Source organism: Salarias fasciatus, chromosome 1, assembly GCF_902148845.1.
Source record: "Salarias fasciatus chromosome 1, fSalaFa1.1, whole genome shotgun sequence".
Taxonomy (NCBI): Eukaryota; Metazoa; Chordata; class Actinopteri; order Blenniiformes; family Blenniidae; genus Salarias; species Salarias fasciatus.
Window position 1 is genome coordinate 17862925 of NC_043745.1, and position 21077 is coordinate 17884001.

Consider the following 21077-nt stretch of genomic DNA (forward strand, 5'->3'; position numbering starts at 1 on the left):
TTGTGAGCTGGTTTTCACTTGTTCATGAAGTGATCCGCCTGGACTCTGTCTAGATGGATTTGCAAATCACGGCGGTTTCACTGTGTTGTGGTGGGTGCATTTGCTCTTAATGTTGTGAACACTTTGATGTGGTAGTGACTTAAAATGGTTTTGTAAAGATAAATTGATTTTAACATATTTAAACATGGTGCTAACAACAACTTTTAAAGCCAGTGGATGACTGTTGATTTCCATTGTTTCCATGGTTACGTCAGCCTTTTTTTTTTTTTTTTTTTTTTTTTGACAGAATCAATGGCTGTGAAACATTTACCATCAGAAAAATGTAAACAAGTAATCCCTGTTTGACTTTTAGATTTTTTTCAGAAGTCCAAACTTTATATGCTCCAGAGCCAAATGAAGAACTGTTAGGGGAGACGATGCCTCAGATACATCTAGCAGGAAATGGATTGATACATATTGCTTTTTATGACCAAATCAAACAGCACTTTGAACATGTGTTGCCTTTAGGAAACATTTTTACAGCATATGTTGATAACTGTTCATCTCGTAGATCTAATCTTTGCTATGAGACATCTGATCCAGCTTTGAATGATCATTAAAGATATTAATCAGCTATGTGCCATTTAAAAACTGAAAAAGCCATTTAATTCTTTGCTTCTGTTAATATTACTGATGTGAATCTTTAATTGTAAAGGCCCCTCATCTGCCTGATTTATTCCTCACGTGTTGTTTCAGCATTAGGTTCAGTATTACATAACGTTATTTGCTTTCATACGGAGTATTTTTTTTTTTAAGCTGAAGTTATAGTGTAATTATAGTTCTGTGCAATATTATACTTCAAGAAACTGTATTTGAGAAAGTGTGGTTGTATTTTTTTTTTTTTTATGTGGGATTTCTTTACAACCTAAGGAGTTATGTGAGCACAGTGAATTATTTCTCAAATTATCTTCATTTTGGGATGGTTATTCAGAACAAACTACCTGGTCTCATTCCTCTTTATGCTTTGTAACTATTTAAAGAAACAATATGAGTGTGAACTGCTCTTCATGTGATCGTAAGTTAATTGCTAACATATTGCAAAAGTTTACAAAGCCCAAATACGTCCTCAAACCAGCATACGATCTGTCTTGAAGAACCTAACTGCTCCAATATTTTTACATAATTAGGTGTAAAGGAGAAATGGGAACATAACAAAAAAGGTATCAGACATACTGAAATTCTCTGTGCAGTCTGATTTTGGAGATTGACATTAATTTGTAACTACAGAACTTAACGTTTAAGAAAGTGTACATTTTTGATTACATGTAAGCTGTGTACATAGGAAATAATTTAGAGAACAGTATGTGGGCTGAAGTTGTGTGCTGCAAAGCTTTTAATAAATCACACTTGCATCTGTTTTTACCAAATGATTTTCATGAGCTTGGCTGAAACTTTCATTAAGCGTTGACAACAAACCATTTCAAAGTGGTTTTCGTTCTGGTTTTCCTTTAGTGACCAAACAAGTTCATTGCACATTCTGATCTCAGTAACGTAGAAAGAGACATCTTGAATAAAAAATAAAGTAAAACCAAGCCTAACTGGAAGTATCTTTTATTTTAAAAACATAAGCTTTTATCATACACAATAAATTAAAAATCTATGATATTCAGAATGCCAAGACAAAACAGACATATTCAAATATGGCTACAGGATCTGATGATACACACATAAAACAACCTGATGTCAAGCAGCCAAAAAGCCACCACCAGATATGAGACAGTAAAATATTCTGATATGGAATCTGTGAGGGATTAAGATGTGGCAAAAAAAAAAAAAAAGCATACATGAATCGTCGAAGCGGTTAAAGCCAGGAAAAACACACAAGGTTTTTTTTGACAAGCACTTCGTGTTTCCAAAACGGGAGATAAAAATAACACACGGGCCACAACTGCTAGAAGTTCAAATGCATTCAGTTAATATCAACCCACAGCTGACCACAGCCGGTCAGGTGTTCCACTGCCGTTTACACCAGAGGTGAATGCTGAAACTGAATCCACAGGCGGAACCAGCTCATCAAATCCCAGTGACTTCTCAAAATAACTTAAGCTTTCTCTGTAAGTTCCTCTCGGTGGACGCTGTCAAAACGGCACATTCTAATTCATGCCGATATTTAAATACACGTCATTTTGTGCCATTTATAAATACACATGATCACTTCAAACAGCGCTGTCCATCCATTCTGCTTACAAGCTGCTAGTGCACTGTAGCTTGACATAATACAAATTGACCATGGAAATGCTGCTGAATATGATATCTTCTTCAATATACATGTAACATCTCTTCATAATGAAATACTCTGATATTTTGTTGGAGATAACATGCGTCGCTCTATATACAGAAACACTGTACAGTGTGTGAGGCTGCAGGAGGAGAAAAGGAGGATGTAAACAGTGCAAGAAAGGCTGGGTTAGAGGGCAAAAGCCAAGGGAGCGTGACGGTGTGTGGACTGGTGGCTACGTTGCTCGGGGGACAGGAGGAGGATGTGGATCAGGAGTACGGGGATGCGGTCAGCTGATTGAACACTGCGTATGAGATAAATGAGAACGACGCTCATAGCCAATCAGAGAGCAGGTGGATGCAGACAGGTATCACAGAGAGAGAAGGTTTAGTGTTGGAAAACAGAGTAAATATATATGGAACTTCAGTTTTGATTTCAAGGTGGATATGAGGAGGGGAAAAAAGTTTTAGGCTTCATCCAGGAGACACTTCTAATTGCGTAGTCTCTGGTTATTCACAGACAAAAAGAGACAAACAAGGCTCCTCAAAATTAGCAATACAAGTAGTCTGGAATCTGGAAGGAACAGAATTCTGTGGTGACCAGACGAGGGTCGGCAGGAGTGAAGAGGCTCCGATCGCGGCTACGGGGAGAGTTTGGTCCAGTAGGAGGGCAGACAGGTGGAGGGTGGGCGGCCTCTGGTTACCTCCGAGGTCTCGGGCTTCTGTAAGCGGGGGGCGTGGCTCTCAGGAGCTGCAGCCATGACAGCAAAGGTACTGAAGGGTCCGTGCAAGGGTCAAAGGTCAGGAAGGAGTCTCCAGCATAGCAACCTAAAACCCAACGGAGATGGGTCCTCCATGGCTGATCTTCTCCTCGTCTTTAGAAACCTGTCAGAGGCGCGCACACACACACACACGCCAAGTAAAATAAAAGCTTTTGACTGCTCTAAAGACGCACGAGACTCGCAGTGAGGCCTTCAGGGCATTGATTTTTGACCTGAATGTCACTGAAATTTAATCATTTCAAGGTTAAAAAGGAAAAAGCCTGTGTGTGAAATCTCATTACTGATAATAAGATTTCATCTACAGTCACACAGCAGTATGTGCAAAGGAGAAGAACAACCTGAAAATACACACACGCACACACACAAGTGCCACCCAAAAGCAACATACACGCATCTGTGTGTATCTGAATATTCATGTTTTCAGGCGGAGCACATTGTGACAGAGCAAAGAGCCACAGACAGACAGAATTATTTATTCCTGGCAGCGGTCCGCTCACAGATAATCATAATGCACGCATCTCACTCATGCAATCTGTCATTCTGTCATGTTTTGTTTTGATAAATCAAAGAAGTCCTCAAATCCCCCCTACTCCGAATCCGAAGTCAGACAAGAGCCTTTTAAATCACGAGATGAGTGACATGCAGGGGAAGGCAGACAAGAGCAGAATATAAAGTCGCTCTGCTCGGCTCATCAGCACCGTGAGATGTGAGAGCGCGCCACTCCGCCAGGTCTTAGAAACCGAGCTACGTCGTCTCCTGACCTGTGAGCGGTAAAAGACGACGTGTCCACTAGCAGCCGCACTCCTGGGCTCCCTGTGGCTGGGCACGGCGAGGAGAGCGGAGCTGTCGCAAGGCCGCGTCGCCGTACTGAATCCCTGAGCCCATCCTCTCTGGATCCAGCTCCCCTGGAAAAACATGAACACACACACACACCTCCACTGACTTCTGATGGTCCACTGTGAATTATTCTGACTGGAAAACAGCTGAGATTCACAGCGTGTAGGAGGACGACCCTTTGCCTTTCTTTTCTGCTTTCCTTTTAGACAATGTTGTTTTTAGAAGGATCAAAAATAAACTAGTTTTATAGTTCAAAATTGTTATTAATGTATTATAACACGTTACGAATAAATTGATTGGAAATGTTAGTGACTGTGAGTGTAGCAGGTCAACCAGCAGCAGGTCTTTACGGAAAGGCTTTTCACAGTAAACACCTCCAGGCAGGACAGATTAATGTTGAAAACAAACTGATTATATTGTGTACGTTTCTTTATCCTGCAGTTTCTCCGACAGCAGATGATCTCTCTCTAAAACAAAGGTCAAGTCTGAACAGTGAAGGCTGAGTGATCTGTGCCTGTGATAAAAATATGATTTTGTTTCTGACTTCAGCACTGCAGCCGATCCGAGGCCTTCTGGCTCATCTTGTTAGGACAAGAGAGGATTTAGAGTCGGGGGTTACAACTCCTACCTGACTCGATCTTGTTGAGGATTTTCCGAGCACACTGGACGAAGGCCTCTTCAACATTCTCCCCCGTTAGCGCGCTGGTCTCCAGGAACATCAGCTCTGACGAACACACACGGCATACATTGACGAGTGTCACTTCATTCTTTTTTGGTTATTCTGATCAGTTTGCAAAGAGCGGCATGGCCACTACGCACAAAACAAAACTGAAATAACTGCCTAATAAGCCGGCTCCAAGAGATTTTTTTTATTATACACGGAGTGCCGGCCGCACCATTCTCTTGAGCGAAGCGTGACGCCTCCAGAAACGTGACCTCTCTGTCGGCGTCCAGGTCCTTCTTGTTCCCACACAGGATGATGACGATGTTCTGACTGGCCAGCATCCTGGCATCACTCAGCCATGTGGTAAGGGCGTTGTACGTCTCCCGACTGCAGCACAGCAAGAAAGAAAACAAAAAAGTGTTAAAAAAAACTACATTAAAGAAAGAGTCTAAAGAAAGAGAGATCGCGTTCCAGACCTGGTGATATCATAGACCAGCAGGGCTCCAGCTGCTCCCCTGTAGTAACTCCTGGTCACAGATCTGAAACCAGAAGGCAGCATGTATTACACTTACAGCTCACTTTATGTTTTCACTAAATATATTTGTCAGATTTACACGACTAATCCTTCTCGACACACTTGAGAGCCTTATCGAAAAGGTGACGGAAAAAAAATTACAGAAAGAGACACAATTGTGTTGACATGACGCAAACGACTGAATGCGGGAGCTAAAGAGATTATTTCATTTTTCAATTTCTCTAATTACACTACCAATAAATTCAGTTTCATTAATGTGTTTTAATCCAATTATTTAGAATTTTATGTTCCATATATTCTTTTTAATCATGATTTCTACTCAAAACTTCCCCCTGCCCCCCTCACTTCTGCCTGTTGCTTGTACCCACTGTAACAACAAAAAAATGGCCAATCATGTAATAACTGTCAATATTATTTACAATCATTTGTCAGTGCTTTAAAGCCTGTAATGATTACAGGCTTTAAAGCACTGACAAATGATTTAATTATTTTCTTACTGGCAGGTATTACACGATTACCCATTGTTATATTACTGTTTTTTTTCACCCATTCATGTATTTTTATCAGTCGCTTGAAGCATGTCTGTGCATGCATCTGCAAATGCATAACCACCTAAATCTTGAGCAAAGTTTGGATTCAGAAAAGTCCTCATCTTATTTTCTGTCACAGCTCCCAAAGCAGAAAGTGGGACGACTTAAATTAACGACGTCTCACTTACATCAATCACTGCGGTGCAATGCAGCAAATTAATTACTGTGAAAACATCTGCTGCGGGAGAAAAGATTCCGTTTTGCTTCAGCTTCGCTCATTTTAACATCCTCTCCACAGCTGTGTGTGCCTCGGTACATCCACCAAACAATGACTGTGTCACCGTGAGCATTTCATTTAGGACTCAGAAAAAAACTTTCACATATGAAGAGTCCCAGGTTGGAAAAAAAAAAGGTCTCTGATTTGCCTCCAACAACTTAAGTCACTGAGACAAATTGTTGCTTGTTCCTCCCCGGTGCTGTCATAGTGGTGAATCACTTTTAACTATGCAGATGTTGCAAAACTGAAATGAAACGTGTGTGTAAAGCCCTGAACACGTCAGTGGTAAGGAGAGGCGATGCGATTATGTTTTGTTTTGTTTTGTTTTTCTACCTGAATCTTTCTTGTCCTGCGGTGTCCCAAATTTGTAGTTTGACCATTTTGTTTACCACACTGATAATCTTAGAGCCGAACTCCACTCCGATGGTGTGGTTGGATTCATCCTTAACTGCAAAGTGAAATAAGACATGGAATTAATAAATGGAGACAGTGTTCACACTGGGTTATTCTTTTCAATGGGAGTAATTATTAATGTGAATTTCAATTAGCAGTGATGGTTCTCTAGAAATAATCAAAGACAATCTGATTGGCTGTATTTCATTGCTTCAACAGTCTCAACTGACTTTCTTATATCTGTCACACACACAGCTATGGTGATGGCTCCCATGCAAGGTGTAAAACACACCATTAGCTGAACCTCATGGTTGTATCTTTCTTACTTACATCTCTTCTCAATGAACTGATGAAGCAAACAGGATTTGCCTGTTCCGGCATTCCCAATCACCAGAAATTTAAAGAGGAAATCTGCAGAACAAACACAAAAATGACAGAGAAGATCAGCTGAGTTATTATCATGAGACAACTTAGACAACAGCCAAACACAAAACACTGTGTGGGTAAATTAAAATTAACAAGTGAAATTCATACATTTTATTTCTACTATTTCTTGCTTGGTATTATAGCACAAATTAAAAATAAAGCTAACCTGTGAGGAAAATATTTCTGATTATGTAGGATTCTATTTTTATTTGCTTCAAATAATTGTGGCAAAGAGGAAAACCATAATGTAGATATTACGATATACATTTCAGACAGTATTTATCTGTTTCTTTCCATCATAGCAAAGATAACTGGGGAGGCACACAGGTTGATAGGACTGCTCAGCTCCCAGATAACCACATAAATATGACATTTGGGATTACAAAATGTCATAAAATATATGAAACAGCTCTGCTGAGATCCATGATAATGTGGAGAAAGTCACAAAAACACCCCTGACAATATTAAACAAAGCTCAACTCATAACCACAAGATTAAAATCAGTATTTATTGCTGTATGGACACAGCTGTGAGCTGAATGGTCCCCAAACAAGCCGAAACAACCAAGACATTATTCCATAATACTAAACATCTAAAAGAAGTGTAATTCGTATTGACCAGATCATTAAAATAAAAAAAGAGAAAACTACTGCATTAACTAAAGTGGGTAAGTCCGGCCAATAACTTCACATGTGGACGGTGGTGAACCTGAGCAGTAACAAGAGTGAAATCGTGAACATTCCGAGGGGAAACAGGAGCTGTGTCTGGCTGTGGCTGTGCTCCACAGCTCCCCATCCCTCTGCAGCCCCGCATCACGGAGCCAGCCTCCCCCTCCAGGGCGCTCTGGAACCCTGGACAGACCGGACACGCCGAGTCCAGGAGCACAATGGACTATGAAGGGGGGGTTTCCAGGCACTGACACGGCACTTTGGAGGCCGGCGGCGGCGGCGGCGGCAGGAGCCCGAGGCTCGGTTAGCCCGTCAGCTATCTGTTTACCGTGAGAGAAAAAGCTCCGGGGCACACCTGCCTCATCCGCCCGCTCCCAGGCCGCCCACAGCACGCCCTCAGCGGACACTCTACAGCCTGCTTACCGTACGACTCCGACATGGCCGAAGAGGCGGTTTGTGACAGCAAACAGGACGGGAACGGAAGAAGTTGACAGATGGAGAGCTAGCTAAGTGATGCAAAATAGTCCCGTTGATGATTTCCGCGGATCCCAGATGATTTTCCCTTCCGACTTTCCGTACGAGCCTGCTATATCAGCAGGGAGCCGCTGGGGGCGCTGTTGGACTGCTACGTACCATTTGGAATGTGCTATGCCTGCGGATGGGGCAGAGTCCAGTAGGTGTCGCTCTTGCGTTAACAATGTTCACGGACCGTCACAGAGATTAGTAGAGAAGAAGAAAAGACGCCTCTGCTAGTCAGCTAGCTAGCATAGCTGCAGTATTTATTGAAATATGGCTGCTGTGCTCCCTATCAGACCACCGTGTGACAGCAACCCAGCTACGCCTGGAGCACATTCTTTAAAGGTGATATATATATTGTTCCTGCACAAAGGTGTAAATTAATTTTTATGTTGCCGCGCTGTGCTCGTTACCAAGCTCAGCTAGCGGCTAACAGGCGACCGCCTCCTCCGCTGATGAATGATAGCTGTTAGCCACAGTAGCCCCACTCCTTTGTTTCCAACTGCCCCTAATGATCGATTTACGTCGATGGTTACTGTTGATCTGTTGTTGGATAGTGGCCTTTCCGCTTTTCTTTGTGCCTTATTAAGCTTAAGTATATATCATGCCAAAGGCGTTCTTAAATTGAGCGGATAGAGTATGTTTTCACCTGTTTGTAACTGCCTGACTCCACCACAGACACTAAACTCTTGTTTGTTTTGGTTTTGACATCCATTCTCTCTCTCTCTCTCTCTCTCTCTCTCTCTCTCTCTCTCTCTCTCTCTCTCTCTCTCTCTCTCTCTCTCTCTCTCTCTCTCTCTCTCTCTCTCTCTCTCTCTCTCTCTGAATGACAGGTTGTACTAACAACCCAATTACAGTCCTAGTTGTAACTGAAGTTCTCAATTGATCAATATTGAGGAGTTACTGTACATGCAGATCTAATCTTCTGGAAACAGTGCTAATTTTATTTAAATATTTATAAGATTTTCAGTTCCACTGTCATTTTTAAAGGCACATCTCCACAGAATGAAGCTACATCCGATAAGACGAATCACTAATTTATGTGTGTGTATCCTTGTTTTTCTGTGGGATGCTTATTCTCATTTGGGGCTCCTCTAGGGTTCAGGTAATAACAGTGGAAATACCAGTGTAATAAATCAATTTTTTATTTGTTATGCCTATCTTTCCGAACTTTCAACAGTCACTTAATCCTTCATAGCTTTTATGTTGTCATATGAAAAACTGAGGCACGGTCTGCATCAGTAAAAAGCATCCTTGCACCTGAAATGTCACAAGTGTGTGTTGGAGAAAGAAAGTTGTTTTATGGAATAAACTGCATAACAATATAATTATCAATTCTTCATAGCACTTGAGTATTTTTGTGATTGTTCTTTACATGCTTAAGCAATGGAGGAATCGTCAGGGGAATGACACTGACATTATCAGATATTTTTCAATTGGAGTTTAGTATCTAAACTTAAACTGCTCTGGTAAAAATTATATTATCCGATATAGGTTAAAACAGATTTTTAATTTTTCAGGAGGATGTAACTGAAGAAGAGTCCAATGATGGCAGCCAACCTCCAAAAAGAAGAAGGATGGGTTCAGGAGACAGCTCCCGAAGCTGCGACACCTCCAGTCAGGAGCTGGGGTAAGCAGGATTGATACTTGAATCAAAACTGGCTGTTGAGATGCTTTTTCCAAACATTTACATTGTAATTTTTTTTTGTAGCTTCACATTGACTTTGTTTGGTTGGTAAATGCAGAATTGACACAGTCTCTCATAATGTTCTATAATGTTTCTCATTTGTCATTTGTCTCATTTGTTTCTCATTGTTTTGGATTATAACTTGGAAGACCAATGAACCTTTTTGGACAATGTTTCTCATTGTTTGGGTGACATGTGATGGTTTCAAATCCTCGACCCCTTCTATCCCTCACCTGCCCTTCCACTCCCAGTCCAACCTATTTCCCAGCAGAAAACCTGACAGAGTACAAATGGCCGGCCGATGACACAGGAGAGTATTACATGCTGCAGGAGCAAGTCAGCGAGTATCTGGGAGTCACATCATTTAAGAGGAAGTATCCTGGTAAGAGGTTTTGTAAAGAGTCATTGCAATATTTAAGTGCTAGACTCTATTTTTTTGTAAAAGTTATTGTAAATTTCCGACTGGATAAGATTTAGACCAATAATGAAAGAGTTAAATTATAAGTATGGTGTTGAGAGCCAGAGTATCTCTGTAGTGATATTGTCATGCTTCCATGCTGTAATGTTGTCATAAGACATCACTAACGTTGCTGTAACTACAGGCGTGTGTTGATGCTATTTCTTGTGTGTAGATATGGAGAGGAGAGACCTGTCCCATAAAGAGAAGCTCTATCTTCGTGAACAGAACGTCATCACGGAGACTCAGTGCACTCTGGGTAGCTACCAAACTCAAAACACAAATACATTATAACTCACACATAAACTGTGTGTCGTCTTATGATTATGCTTTTAGTGTCCAAACATTTGCTGTTACGGTTGCCTGCCGCCTCCTTCAGCTCGGCGTAAATCGTTGATTGTGTATTTTGTGTATCTCCAGGTCTGACAGCTCTGAGGAGCGACGAGGTGATTGATCTAATGATAAAGGAGTATCCCACCAAACACTCAGAGTATTCAGTCATACTGCAGGAGAGGGAGCGACAGAGAATAGCTAAAGAGTACTCGGTGTGTACACAAACCACGAGAAGTGATCCAGCAGAAATGGGAGCTGGTGGTTCTTTAAGCATAGCTGCTGTGTTCACTTGATATCTCTGGTTCTTTCACAGCAAATGCAGCAGCAGAACCCTCAGAAGGTGGAAGCCAGCAAGGTTCCCGAGTACATAAAAAAAGCAGCAAAGAAAGCTGCGGAGTTCAACAGCAATTTTAACAGAGAGCGAATGGAAGAGAGGAGAGCGTACTTTGACCTTCAGACACATGTAAGTCCAAAGTGGAATGACTCATGATGGAGTTCACAGCCTGTTGGCTTACATTGTTTTTGTTCTCCCAGATTATCCAGGTCCCTCAAGGCAGATTCAAGGTGCTGGCTCCAGAGCTCACCAGGACAGGGCCCTACCCTGTGGCTCTCATCCCAGGACAGTTTCAGGACTACTATAAGAGGTACATTTTAAACTCAAAGGTTTGACTTAAAACCCTCTTATTACAGTGAAGCATAGTGTATTGAAACACAATCGTTTGAGTGTCTATCACTGAGATCTAATCGACAGGTACTCTCCCAATGAGCTGCGGTACTTGCCGCTGAACACGGCTCTGTTTGAGCCTCCGCTGGATCCAGAGTTGCCTGCACTCGACTCAGAGCCCGACTCTGATGATGCGGAGGACGGAAAAGAAGAAAAGAAGAAGAACTCATCTGTAAGACAATGAGCGGTGCACAGCTGCACGGACATGCATGCTCTGTTGGAATGTGATCTGTCACCAAAATTTTGCAGTTCAACTGGTCTAATCCATGCACATTTGTAAAGAAAATCTATTCTCTTATAAGCTTGTTTTACCTTTTGTTTCCCCCGTTACTCCACAGGACAGTTCTTCGGGCAATACGTCGGACGTGGAGAGCCAGGAGGGCGGAGGGGGAAACAAGTCCAAGGCCAAAGACAGGACATCAACGCAAGGCAAAGATGGCAACCAGCGCCATTCTGCCTCTCACAAAGCCACCCCCGGGTACAAGGTAGAGGACAAAACCACCTGAACTCTTCTCCAACAACAGCAGCAGCACTTTTCTACCCCCTCCTCCTCTTTCTACTACTACCACTCCCTTACTCCATCCATCCCGCAACCCCTCCTTAGCTTTCTTCACTTTGTTCTCCGGCTTCTACAGTTTGTCATCTTTTCAGCCCGGGACAAAATGATACACACACACACACACACACACACACACACACACACACACACACACACACACACACACACACAAAACACACACTTTGGGTCCTGTTTTCAGTTTTTTGATTGCCACACGGCTTTTTGCCACTTTGTACCAGACTGTGAGCAATAAGAACATTTCGAAGGAACAGTTCTCTTGTTTCTTGTTCTCTGCACTTTCACTTTTTGTTTCGTTTTTTTTTTTTTGGTGAAGACAAACTTAAACTTTAAAAGCTTTTTCTTTGGATTGTCTTCAGTATACCTCTTGTCTGTCCTCGCTTGTCAAAAACAAAAAAATAACAACTTCCAAGACAAGTAAGTGGATGTTTTGGCTGCTAGTTTTCCTTTTTTGATTTTTAAAAAGAAAATACGTTTTGTTACGCTGATATAGAAAATATAAGCCACATACAGTCTGTGGTTCCTTTTAACTGAAAAGTAGTTGATGTTAAGAATTTTAACATTTATATCTGAAGTCTTGACACTTAACCCCGATGTTTTAAGTGTGTATTTGGAAAATAACATGCTCTGTTGATACACCGTGTAATTTTCTGTTAATGTGGATAAATATCAGATCGCAGTTTGACATGAACATTACCTGCCTCTATAATGTCATCTTGGACAGAAAAGGACTCGTTGACCTTGTTCACACTGTGGATGAGCTGAGCTGGAATCGCTCGGTTGGAGCTTGCTCCTTTCTCACAGCCAGCACTGAAATATCTACATTGTTGACGTTGAAAGGAAGTTTTGGGATTTCAAGCACTATTAACTCTATTAAGCCCATTGTCCACCTTTTTAATTCTTAACTATTTTTCAATTGATTAATCCTGCAGAGGAGCATTTCCACCAGCTCAATGTGTGGCCTTGCCGGTGGTGCAGCGCCCCCTGGGTGTGTCCAGTTAGACTCAGCTCAGCTTTGTGGTGTGGACACGGTGGTCCTCTCATGATGTCTGGTTACAAGTTTCAGTGTGTTTACATCTGATTTACTTTAACGTCACTTTAGCTCTTCAGATTATTTTGCATACAGACACGGCATAGCATGCTTATAGCCAGAATAAAATGACATCCATGTGCTCTTCATCGGGAATGTGGTTTCCAGAATGGTGTAGATGTAATAACTCCCTGACAGTAACAGAGACTCAAATGTGTTTTATAAATTTGTGACTCCTGATAAATTGGCTTAAGTAAATGTTAACGCGGAAGTGTAGAGTCGAGTCATGCAGGTACTGTGTTCAGTGGTAGATCTTTCCTTTCCTTTCCTATTTTCATAAAATACTGATAAACTGCAGAATGAATGAAATGACGCCATTTGTGACGGCAAATTGTCCAGCCTCTGCCGCAGGCTGCTAGCTGATTAACGTTACTTCGCTCTGGTCTGGCTGCCATCTACAGGACCTGTGCTGGTTCAAGGTGGACTCATGATTAGTCTGCTCTTTCACAAACACCTCGTCAATAAAAACTAAATATTATTGAAACTGGGATTACCCTGACTGTTGACTGACTACTTCTAAAGGGGTGGTTCACGCAAATATCCTGCGTTGCATGTTGAATATTTATTGTATTGCTCCATCAACATGTCATCTTAGCTTTAGAGAAGTGAAAGCTGCTTTCCTTTAGGTGTATAGATAAAAGATTGTGGATTTAAAGCATCAAATTAACTACAGGGTTCACATGAATACAATGATATTGCATGAATTTAACTCATCCTAACTGTTCAGTCGGCTTCATCAGTGTGGTGCTCATCTGATTCTCAAAAAGTCTGTGAAACAGTGAATTTGAATAATAGAGTTCAGGTGAGTAGACTTCAGTTTTGACAGACATGACACATGCAGTATTCACTGGGAAACTTTATTAAATATCTTTTAAAGTAAAAGTGAGGTTTTTTTTAATAGGATCCACTGGTGTAACATCTGTGGAATCAAGCTGTGGACGAGTCGTTTGCTCATTCCTCTAAAATTCCCACTTCCTTTGGTCTGCATGAAGGTTCCAGCAACCAAATTAAAGCTAATGTTTTGATGACACTTAACTTTAAAACATGAATGCTAATATTATGAGACTGTGCAATAAAGCATTCCAGTTTTCAGTTGACTCAGGTAATTTATGAGACAACCTTTTAGATTCGACCTCATGAATTGCTTGTTATCGTAATTTCATAATTTTCCTGTGCGAGCGTCCCTCACCCATTCGTCTTAGGGTTAGAATTGGGCAAGTTCTTGATGTACCCACAATTTTTTGAGTGGAGGCTTAGGTTTAGAGAAGTGATCCGCCCATCCATCTTCTAGAATTAGATTAATTGTTAAGAGAAATAAGCACTAAAAATGTGGACAAGCAATTCAAGGGTCAATATTCTTTTTTTTTAATTTCTTATTTTCCTTTCCTTCTGCTGTCTTGCTTTTAGTTTTGTTCTCTGCTTTGTGTCCCGTCTTAGGTTTTCATCATTGTCAAACCCCGTCTTTTACTGACCCATAGTTTTGTACATTTTTGGCTGTTTAGTGTAATCCGCTGTCTTCCTGTCAAGGGACATTTCAATGAAAGATATCACACTCTATCTTGAAAAAAAAAACAGCATGCAGATTTAGACTAAACAGAAAACACTAAGAATAACATGACAGCATGATTTCATCTCAGGAACACGTGTACTGGTCAGTGAGGTGCTGCTATGAAGTTGAGTTTGAATTAAATTGCAGCCTCTAGCAGCAGCACTCGATCTGCATGTCTCTGAAGATTTTAAACTTTTAACTTGCCTAATTTGCGTGTGTGATATCCTGCTTGAAATGTCCTTCAAGCTTCCTGTCTCTGTCTGTGTCTGTCCTTCCTGTCATCTTTTGAACTAAGCTGTAAGTTCAGAAGAAACTTCAAATTAATGCACTTTTTAAAGGAGTTTTTGAAGTGGTATGGAAGTTTGAGTAACAGGGGCCCGGAGTAATGATTGTGTCAAACCACTGAATGATTACAAATCCGGTCATTTAGAAGTGGCTGTCAAATACAGTTTACAACTCAAACATCAGTAACGGGAGAAAGCATGAAACAAGTTGTCAGGAAAATATATGAATGTTTCTCCTTGAATGGAAGCCATCATTTGACAGATGGCCCCGCGTCGATGTACAAGTTAACAATATGTCTTCCTTGTGTTCATACCCTGAGATGTCTTGAAATCTCCTGGTACAATGTACACCAAAATGTGTGTTTGCCCTCTTTTAAGCTGTCAGATTGAATTGAAAAGCTGCTTTGACACCATATGGAGAACGTTGTGTTACAAGTGTACAAACCAGTCAGCATATCCTTTATGTGCCGAACCCCTGAAAACCGGGAAATTCTCTTCATTAGTGAAAATAAGACGTGTTTGGTTTTGTTTTTCCACCCAAGCATTAAAGTACTGTATGCTGCTGTGTTTCCATGACTACAGGATTACCGTGTGTGTGGTTTTTATAGCATTATTCTGCCCTTGCAGCCTAAGGTCATTCCCAATGCTATATGTGGCATTTGCCAGAAGGGTAAAGAGGCCAACAAGAAAGGCAAACCAGAGGCTCTCATTCACTGCTCCCAATGTGATAACAGCGGTAAGTTCACACACTGAATGTCCGAGGACAGTTTCCTGCTTCATGTCACTGTGTGTCGGCACATTTCTCAGTGTTTCGTAGTGTTTGCACCGTCCAGTTTGTGTGATTTCAGGTAATATAAATGTCGCTCATGCTGTAATGAGTTTATATCGATCGTAGTTAACAACACCTGCTGGTGTTTCCATCTCTTTAAATATCTGTTGGCTGTATCTCTTGAAAATAGTTCAGATAGTGTGTGTGTTCACGTAGTGAGTACCACTGTTTGTTTTGGTGTGTATCTCTGTACACGCGTCTGCCTGTCTGCCCGCTGCAGGCCACCCGTCCTGCTTGGACATGACCGAGGAGCTGGTGTCTGTGATCCAGACGTACCGCTGGCAGTGCATGGAGTGTAAGACCTGCACGGTGTGCCAGCAGCCCCACCACGAGGACGAGATGATGTTCTGTGACAAGTGTGACCGAGGGTACCACACATTCTGCGTGGGCATGGACTCCATACCAAACGGTGGGTGGATGGACGCACACTGCAGACACTTCAGCTTCAATATCGAGAAGTGGAGAGAAAAAATATGAAGATGTTTCCACCAGTTAGTCTTTCACTTGATCTGCTTTTGTTGTGTGTTGACGTTTATTCCCTGCTTTAGTTAACGGATGTGTTTTTTCTGTCTCCCCAGGCCTTTGGGTTTGTGAGGTTTGTGACAAAGATTTCAACACACCGAAGAAGAAAGGAGCCAAAACACCAAAGAAGTCAAAGTCAGCTCAAAAATGAGCAAAATCCATCAGAAAAGTAATATTTTGATCAAATTCCTCTTGTTTTCAGTTCAACCAAGTTCATAAGGTAGACAAAAATAAACCATTGCGGTATTGTTGCTTTGTTGATATGACAACAAAGGAATTTAAAGTAAGAAAGGCCAACCCATCAAAAACAAGTCATGAAAATGTCTCTCTTGTGGATTGACAGCTTTAACTCCCAGAGCATACTTAATCTGGTCAGTGAAGCAGACACCACAAGGCTGCCGTATAATCTAAATGACAATAACTTTCTGCCTGTCCGTCTCGTCTTTGTCCTTGACGACACATCAGACATGAATCTACATCAGATCACTGACTTCAGCAGATTTAGGAGGGATCGACTGAGCTCTAGACACTACAGTCAGACTCTCCATCAAGTCCATCCACATTCACTGAAATACAACCTGTGACCTCTCAACTAAAGGTACAAGTTTCTCAAAACTGGTGAAACTGCCAGGAAATGTTTTAGTGTGAACAATGGTGCTTTTGATCGACTACTGAGACAGACAAGGTTAACATGAGCTCAATGATGTAAATCACTTTCCTCTATGTTTTTTTGTTTTTTTTATCTCAGTGATTTAACTTGCCTTTTTTTGAATAAACGTGTTTAATGAAACGGGCTAGTAAAGAGCAATCTTATTTAATAACGTGGTGCTTCTCATCCTATGTAACGGAAAACAGACGGACACACTGGTCAGCCTTATGGCTGCAGAAGCTTCCCGGTTTGGAAGGAAGTCTTCTTAATTAAAAAAAAAAGTGTCTCATCATATCACTGTTACTGTCTTACAAGATATAACCACTGTAATTACAGTGAATTGTAATTACTCTGAAATAGACATTTATCAGCTTGATGATTATTTGACTAAAGGCTTGAAATCAGCTTTTTGTCATTTTTGGAAGTGTGTCTATTTTGTATTGTTCTGCAATAAGCTGGTGGTTTAAGGAGTTTGTGTCTGTAATAATGTCATGGTTGCTTAAGATTGACATGTTTTTTTCTAATAAAAGCTACTTTCAAAGACTCGTGTATCCCCTGTGTTTTTGCTGTCATATTAAACTAAGCATTGTCAATTTGTAAGGTGTGATTAGTGATCACAGGCTGATCATCCGTTTACAAAGGGACAGTTGTTGATGTCTTGAAAAGTTTTTCACTTCAAATGTGGTTTTTTGAAAAGAAAGATCCTTCCATACTGTGTGCTGTTATTGTTGAGCTGAACTCTCTGCTAACCTTTCTCTTGTGTTCACTTTCTGTGACAATCTCTTGTGTTAACAAGTTTTGACCCGTAAATTAAATCATCCATAAAAAACCCTAAAAACAATAATTTATCATACAGTTAGTTTTTACCTTTTGGCTACTTTGTCAGGGTTCCTTATTCATAAAAAGATTGGTTTGGGGGGATTTTTAATGTCCCCCTGGGCCTTTCTTTTTTTAAAACATCGCCCTGGTTTTCAAAATACTAGGGTTAGTGTGATTTGGGTTATTAGGGTTTTTAGGGTTAAGACAATTGTTGCACGCTATAAATGGAAGATTTAAACTCTGCAAGTCAGCAACTCAAGTGCTTAGATTAAGAGCTGGTGTTGGGCTGTTGACTAACTGTTTATATTTTTGGCATTAATTATTATTGATTTATAATCATCTGTTATAACTGGGTTGAAACTGACCCCAACAGCACAAAGGTCATCATTTTCATCAGAACATTTTAAAAATCAAATTCATTTCTTTTTAAATGTGGTTTTGTTTGAATACAAGTTCATGACAAAGTTAAAAAGTATTGTTGCAATACACAGATTTATGTAGTACTTTTATGCATTTGAAAATCAAAGCAGTTTGAGGGTACATTTATCTGAAGGAAATCATATTGTTACACACTCTGTTGATATAAAATCTCATGACAGAATCACAGCTAAACAATACTAAATATTCTCGTGATCAAAATCACATTGTTTGCTGCAATGAAACATGATGCTTGTGTTAACAGCTGTTGAGGATTGTTACTATCAATTGAACGTACACGTTTTTTTGACATGTTACATTTTAAAACAATTATGAAGATTGCATCCTTTATATCTTAAAAAACTGCTAGATTCATTTAACAGATTTTCTGAACAATTTTAGTTTCCAATTTTGTGAATTCGAATGAAATTGATTGAATTAAATAAAAAGAAAATGAAAAATAACCAGATGAACTTGTGACGAAACAAGTTTGACACACAGTGGCTTAAGCTTATGAACTTGTTAAAAAAAAAAAAAGAAATTCCATGTGTCAGACAAGCAGACGGTTGACGATATTCCCGTCTATTCGTCTGTGTGGTTACTGGTGGTGCTACACGGGCCTGCCCGTGGGGGCGCTGTCACACAGAAACCTTGTGAATCAGCGCTCGTTGTCTGTAGAAGAAGAGGCTGCCATATCACAGTGATACAGCGAGTTTGAGAGAGCGGTAGAGAACGTCTCATTTCTGCTTCCAAGATGTTCTCTGCTCAGGCTTTTGAGGATCCCGGAAGGATGAAGGAGTATCATTACACCGGTCCAGTTGAACACAAGTTCTCGCCGTATACTTTCAACGGAGGGTCAGTGTGAATTTTAAACTGGCTAAGGAGCTAGCCTCGAGCTAATCTTTACATCCTGTTACACTGCTTTATGCTAACAAGCTAACCTGCTTATCAGACTTTTGCACAAACAAAGCAAAAATTTAGCTTCGCAAAAGCGAATTGTAGTTTTCCACATGTTATTTGTTTTATATCTGAGGATAAGCTAACTTTATATGCCACACACAAAGCGTCAATGAGTTTCTAATCACGGTTTCAGTTTCGAATCTGTAGCGTAGCCGCTGTTAGCAGATGGAAACAGTGTATTTCCAGTAAGTTGTTTTTATTCCGTGATCGAACCAGCCCGTGTTGTGTGCTTTCTCAGGACGGTACTAGCTGTTGCTGGTGAAGATTTTGCCATCGTAGCCTCAGACACCAGGCTGAGTGAAGGCTACTCCATCCACAGCCGGGACTCCCCGAAGTGCTACAAGCTGTAAGTGCTCTGTCACTCCCGTGGAAACATGATCAAATGCAGCAACGAAAAATGCCCATATCCCACTTCCCACTTTCTTAGAGATCATTCAAGTGTATTAAATATTGTTGTTTTGCTTACGATGACTTAATCTGAGCATTGATAATCTTTGTAAGACCAGAACAGTGGTTGCTCAGTTATTACTGTCAAAATAGTTCTGCAGAATACAAATCTTTCAACAGTAACACACTAATCACAAAACTTGAAGTTGTAACCTGGCCTCTGGTTTGCGTCCCTCTCCTCTTACAGGACAGACACCACTGTCATTGGCTGCAGCGGTTTCCATGGCGACTGTCTGACTCTGACTAAAATCATTGATGCCAGACTAAAAGTGAGCCGGCTTTTATTTTTCATTTCTACTCTACATTCCTTTTGTTCATTTAGATTAACTCTCTAATGCTTAGTCACCTGTAGTTGTGTACACATGGCTGAACAGATTGCTTATTAGCATAAACTGATGTACACCCATTTCCTCTTAGATGTACAAGCACTCAAACAACAAGACCATGACCAGCGGAGCCATTGCAGCCATGTTGTCCACCATCCTGTATGGCAGGAGGTTTTTCCCGTACTATGTCTACAACATTATTGGAGGACTGGATGAAGAGGGTGGGTACTCCTGAGTTGGAATAAAAGAATCTTTTTCACATCTAAATTAAAGTATGCAGATTTTTCTTAACTTAGTTTGTCTTTCACAGCACACTATGAGAATTTACCATGGGGTGTTCAGCTCCAGGAATTACCTCAGTGAGCCAAATAAACTTGATTTTAATTGAAATATGGACTCTAATGCAGGTAAAGGAGCAGTGTACAGCTTTGACCCTGTGGGCTCCTACCAGAGAGACACCTTCAAGGCCGGTGGGTCAGCCAGTGCCATGCTTCAGCCCCTTCTAGACAACCAGGTACATAACTGACAACTACACATTGACCCTCTCAACATTTTACTGATTTTCTTTATAGTATTTTGCTGTGCTCTCTTCAGGGGTTCTTTATAATCTGACTGTTAACATCCATCAAAATTTTTTTGCAGATTGGTTTCAAGAACATGGAGGGTGTGCAGCATGTTCCTCTGACTCAGGAAAAGGCAGTTCAGCTGGTCAAAGATGTTTTCATCTCGGCTGCAGAGAGAGACGTCTACACTGGAGATGCCCTTCGGATCTGCATCATCACGAAGGAGGGTGTTAATGAGCAGACTATTCCACTGAGGAAGGACTGAGGGGGGATGAGCCATCTGTCTGCCTCTGGCCTTCTCTTTGGTCTCTTTGTTCCACTTTCACTCTGCTGATTTAGCCATTTTACTGACATCGGGCTTCTTATAACAGGAGTGTTGATCCAGACCTTTGGGGTGGTTTTCCTTTCTTTTTTTTCCCCTCCTCAACCGGCAGGTTTTCTGAAGTGTCTCTATCTTCCTCTTCTCATCTTCTGTTATCAGAGTTGTGGTCGATCAGTTTGACTCTTGATCAACAATCCTGTTCTGAGAAAAAAAAAAATCACTTGCCCTCTGCCTCAGTTTTTCTTTTTGTTTTGGATCAGACCATACTCTGCTATTCTTTTTACATTCTTAATAAATGAAAATAACTTGGAAAAGAAGTCTGGTGTTCTTACTCTTAGATGGTTCCTGTTGCAAGTTTAGTTTTGAAGGGAAAAAAAGGAAATGATTTTCACCAACAGGAAAAAATATTAATTTGTATTTAAAGTTAACTGATTTCAGCTAAGTGTGATGAGCATGGCAAACAGACAGTCATACACTCATTCACATCTACTGACCACTTAAATTCATGAGCCTGAAATATGCTTTTTGACTGGACAGGAACTGAACAGGATTTAAATTGTGTTAGCACTTATTAAAATTTACAAACTTTTTGAATGATATCATTTTTAGTTTGAGCTGATCACAAATTTGCCTTGCAG

The 21077-nt window shown here is 40.8% G+C and overlaps 3 protein-coding genes across 4 annotated transcripts; 2 read left to right on the forward strand and 1 right to left on the reverse strand.

Moving 5' to 3' along the window:
• Nucleotides 1-2135: 2135 nt before the first annotated feature.
• On the reverse strand, nucleotides 2136-7937 carry rab4a (RAB4a, member RAS oncogene family). The gene is made up of 8 exons (XM_030092634.1): nucleotides 7792-7937; nucleotides 6605-6685; nucleotides 6215-6329; nucleotides 5016-5078; nucleotides 4772-4926; nucleotides 4504-4599; nucleotides 3800-3943; nucleotides 2136-3141 (listed from the first exon to the last, which is right to left on the reverse strand). The coding sequence occupies exons 1-7, from the start codon at nucleotides 7805-7807 to the stop codon at nucleotides 3828-3830; spliced, it is 642 nt and encodes a 213-aa protein (XP_029948494.1). The 5' UTR covers nucleotides 7808-7937; the 3' UTR covers nucleotides 2136-3141; nucleotides 3800-3827.
• A 155-nt stretch (nucleotides 7938-8092) lies between these two features.
• Nucleotides 8093-17120, forward strand: phf10 (PHD finger protein 10). 2 transcript variants are annotated; one of them, XM_030092955.1, is made up of 12 exons: nucleotides 8093-8229; nucleotides 9405-9514; nucleotides 9823-9953; nucleotides 10204-10287; nucleotides 10449-10573; nucleotides 10675-10824; nucleotides 10896-11005; nucleotides 11113-11257; nucleotides 11424-11570; nucleotides 15213-15321; nucleotides 15635-15823; nucleotides 15993-17120. In XM_030092955.1, the coding sequence occupies exons 1-12, from the start codon at nucleotides 8158-8160 to the stop codon at nucleotides 16085-16087; spliced, it is 1467 nt and encodes a 488-aa protein (XP_029948815.1). In that variant the 5' UTR covers nucleotides 8093-8157; the 3' UTR covers nucleotides 16088-17120. The 2 variants fall into 2 exon arrangements, with proteins under 2 accessions (XP_029948815.1, XP_029948823.1); XM_030092963.1 differs by having other exon boundaries at nucleotides 8111-8229; nucleotides 9408-9514.
• Nucleotides 17121-18476: 1356 nt separating this feature from the next.
• On the forward strand, nucleotides 18477-20756 carry psmb1 (proteasome 20S subunit beta 1). Its single transcript, XM_030097737.1, has 6 exons — nucleotides 18477-18676; nucleotides 19020-19127; nucleotides 19416-19497; nucleotides 19646-19775; nucleotides 19962-20068; nucleotides 20197-20756. Exons 1-6 carry the CDS (start codon nucleotides 18576-18578, stop codon nucleotides 20380-20382), a joined length of 714 nt encoding a protein of 237 aa, XP_029953597.1. The 5' UTR covers nucleotides 18477-18575; the 3' UTR covers nucleotides 20383-20756.
• The last annotated feature ends 321 nt before the right edge of the window (nucleotides 20757-21077 follow it).

Coding starts and splice junctions, on each gene's coding strand:
- rab4a (XM_030092634.1), bottom strand. Junction 6,330..6,604: donor TCAGTTCATTGAGAAGAGAT/GTAAGTAAGAAA, acceptor TTCACTTTGCAG/TTAAGGATGAATCCAACCAC. Junction 5,079..6,214: donor GCAGGACAAGAAAGATTCAG/GTAGAAAAACAA, acceptor TTCTGGTTTCAG/ATCTGTGACCAGGAGTTACT.
- phf10 (XM_030092955.1), top strand. CDS start 8,158: ATGGCTGCTGTGCTCCCTATCAGACCACCGTGTGACAGCAACCCAGCT. Junction 9,954..10,203: donor ATTTAAGAGGAAGTATCCTG/GTAAGAGGTTTT, acceptor TCTTGTGTGTAG/ATATGGAGAGGAGAGACCTG. Junction 15,824..15,992: donor CATGGACTCCATACCAAACG/GTGGGTGGATGG, acceptor CTGTCTCCCCAG/GCCTTTGGGTTTGTGAGGTT.
- psmb1 (XM_030097737.1), top strand. CDS start 18,576: ATGTTCTCTGCTCAGGCTTTTGAGGATCCCGGAAGGATGAAGGAGTAT. Junction 18,677..19,019: donor CCGTATACTTTCAACGGAGG/GTCAGTGTGAAT, acceptor GTGCTTTCTCAG/GACGGTACTAGCTGTTGCTG. Junction 20,069..20,196: donor AGCCCCTTCTAGACAACCAG/GTACATAACTGA, acceptor ATTTTTTTGCAG/ATTGGTTTCAAGAACATGGA.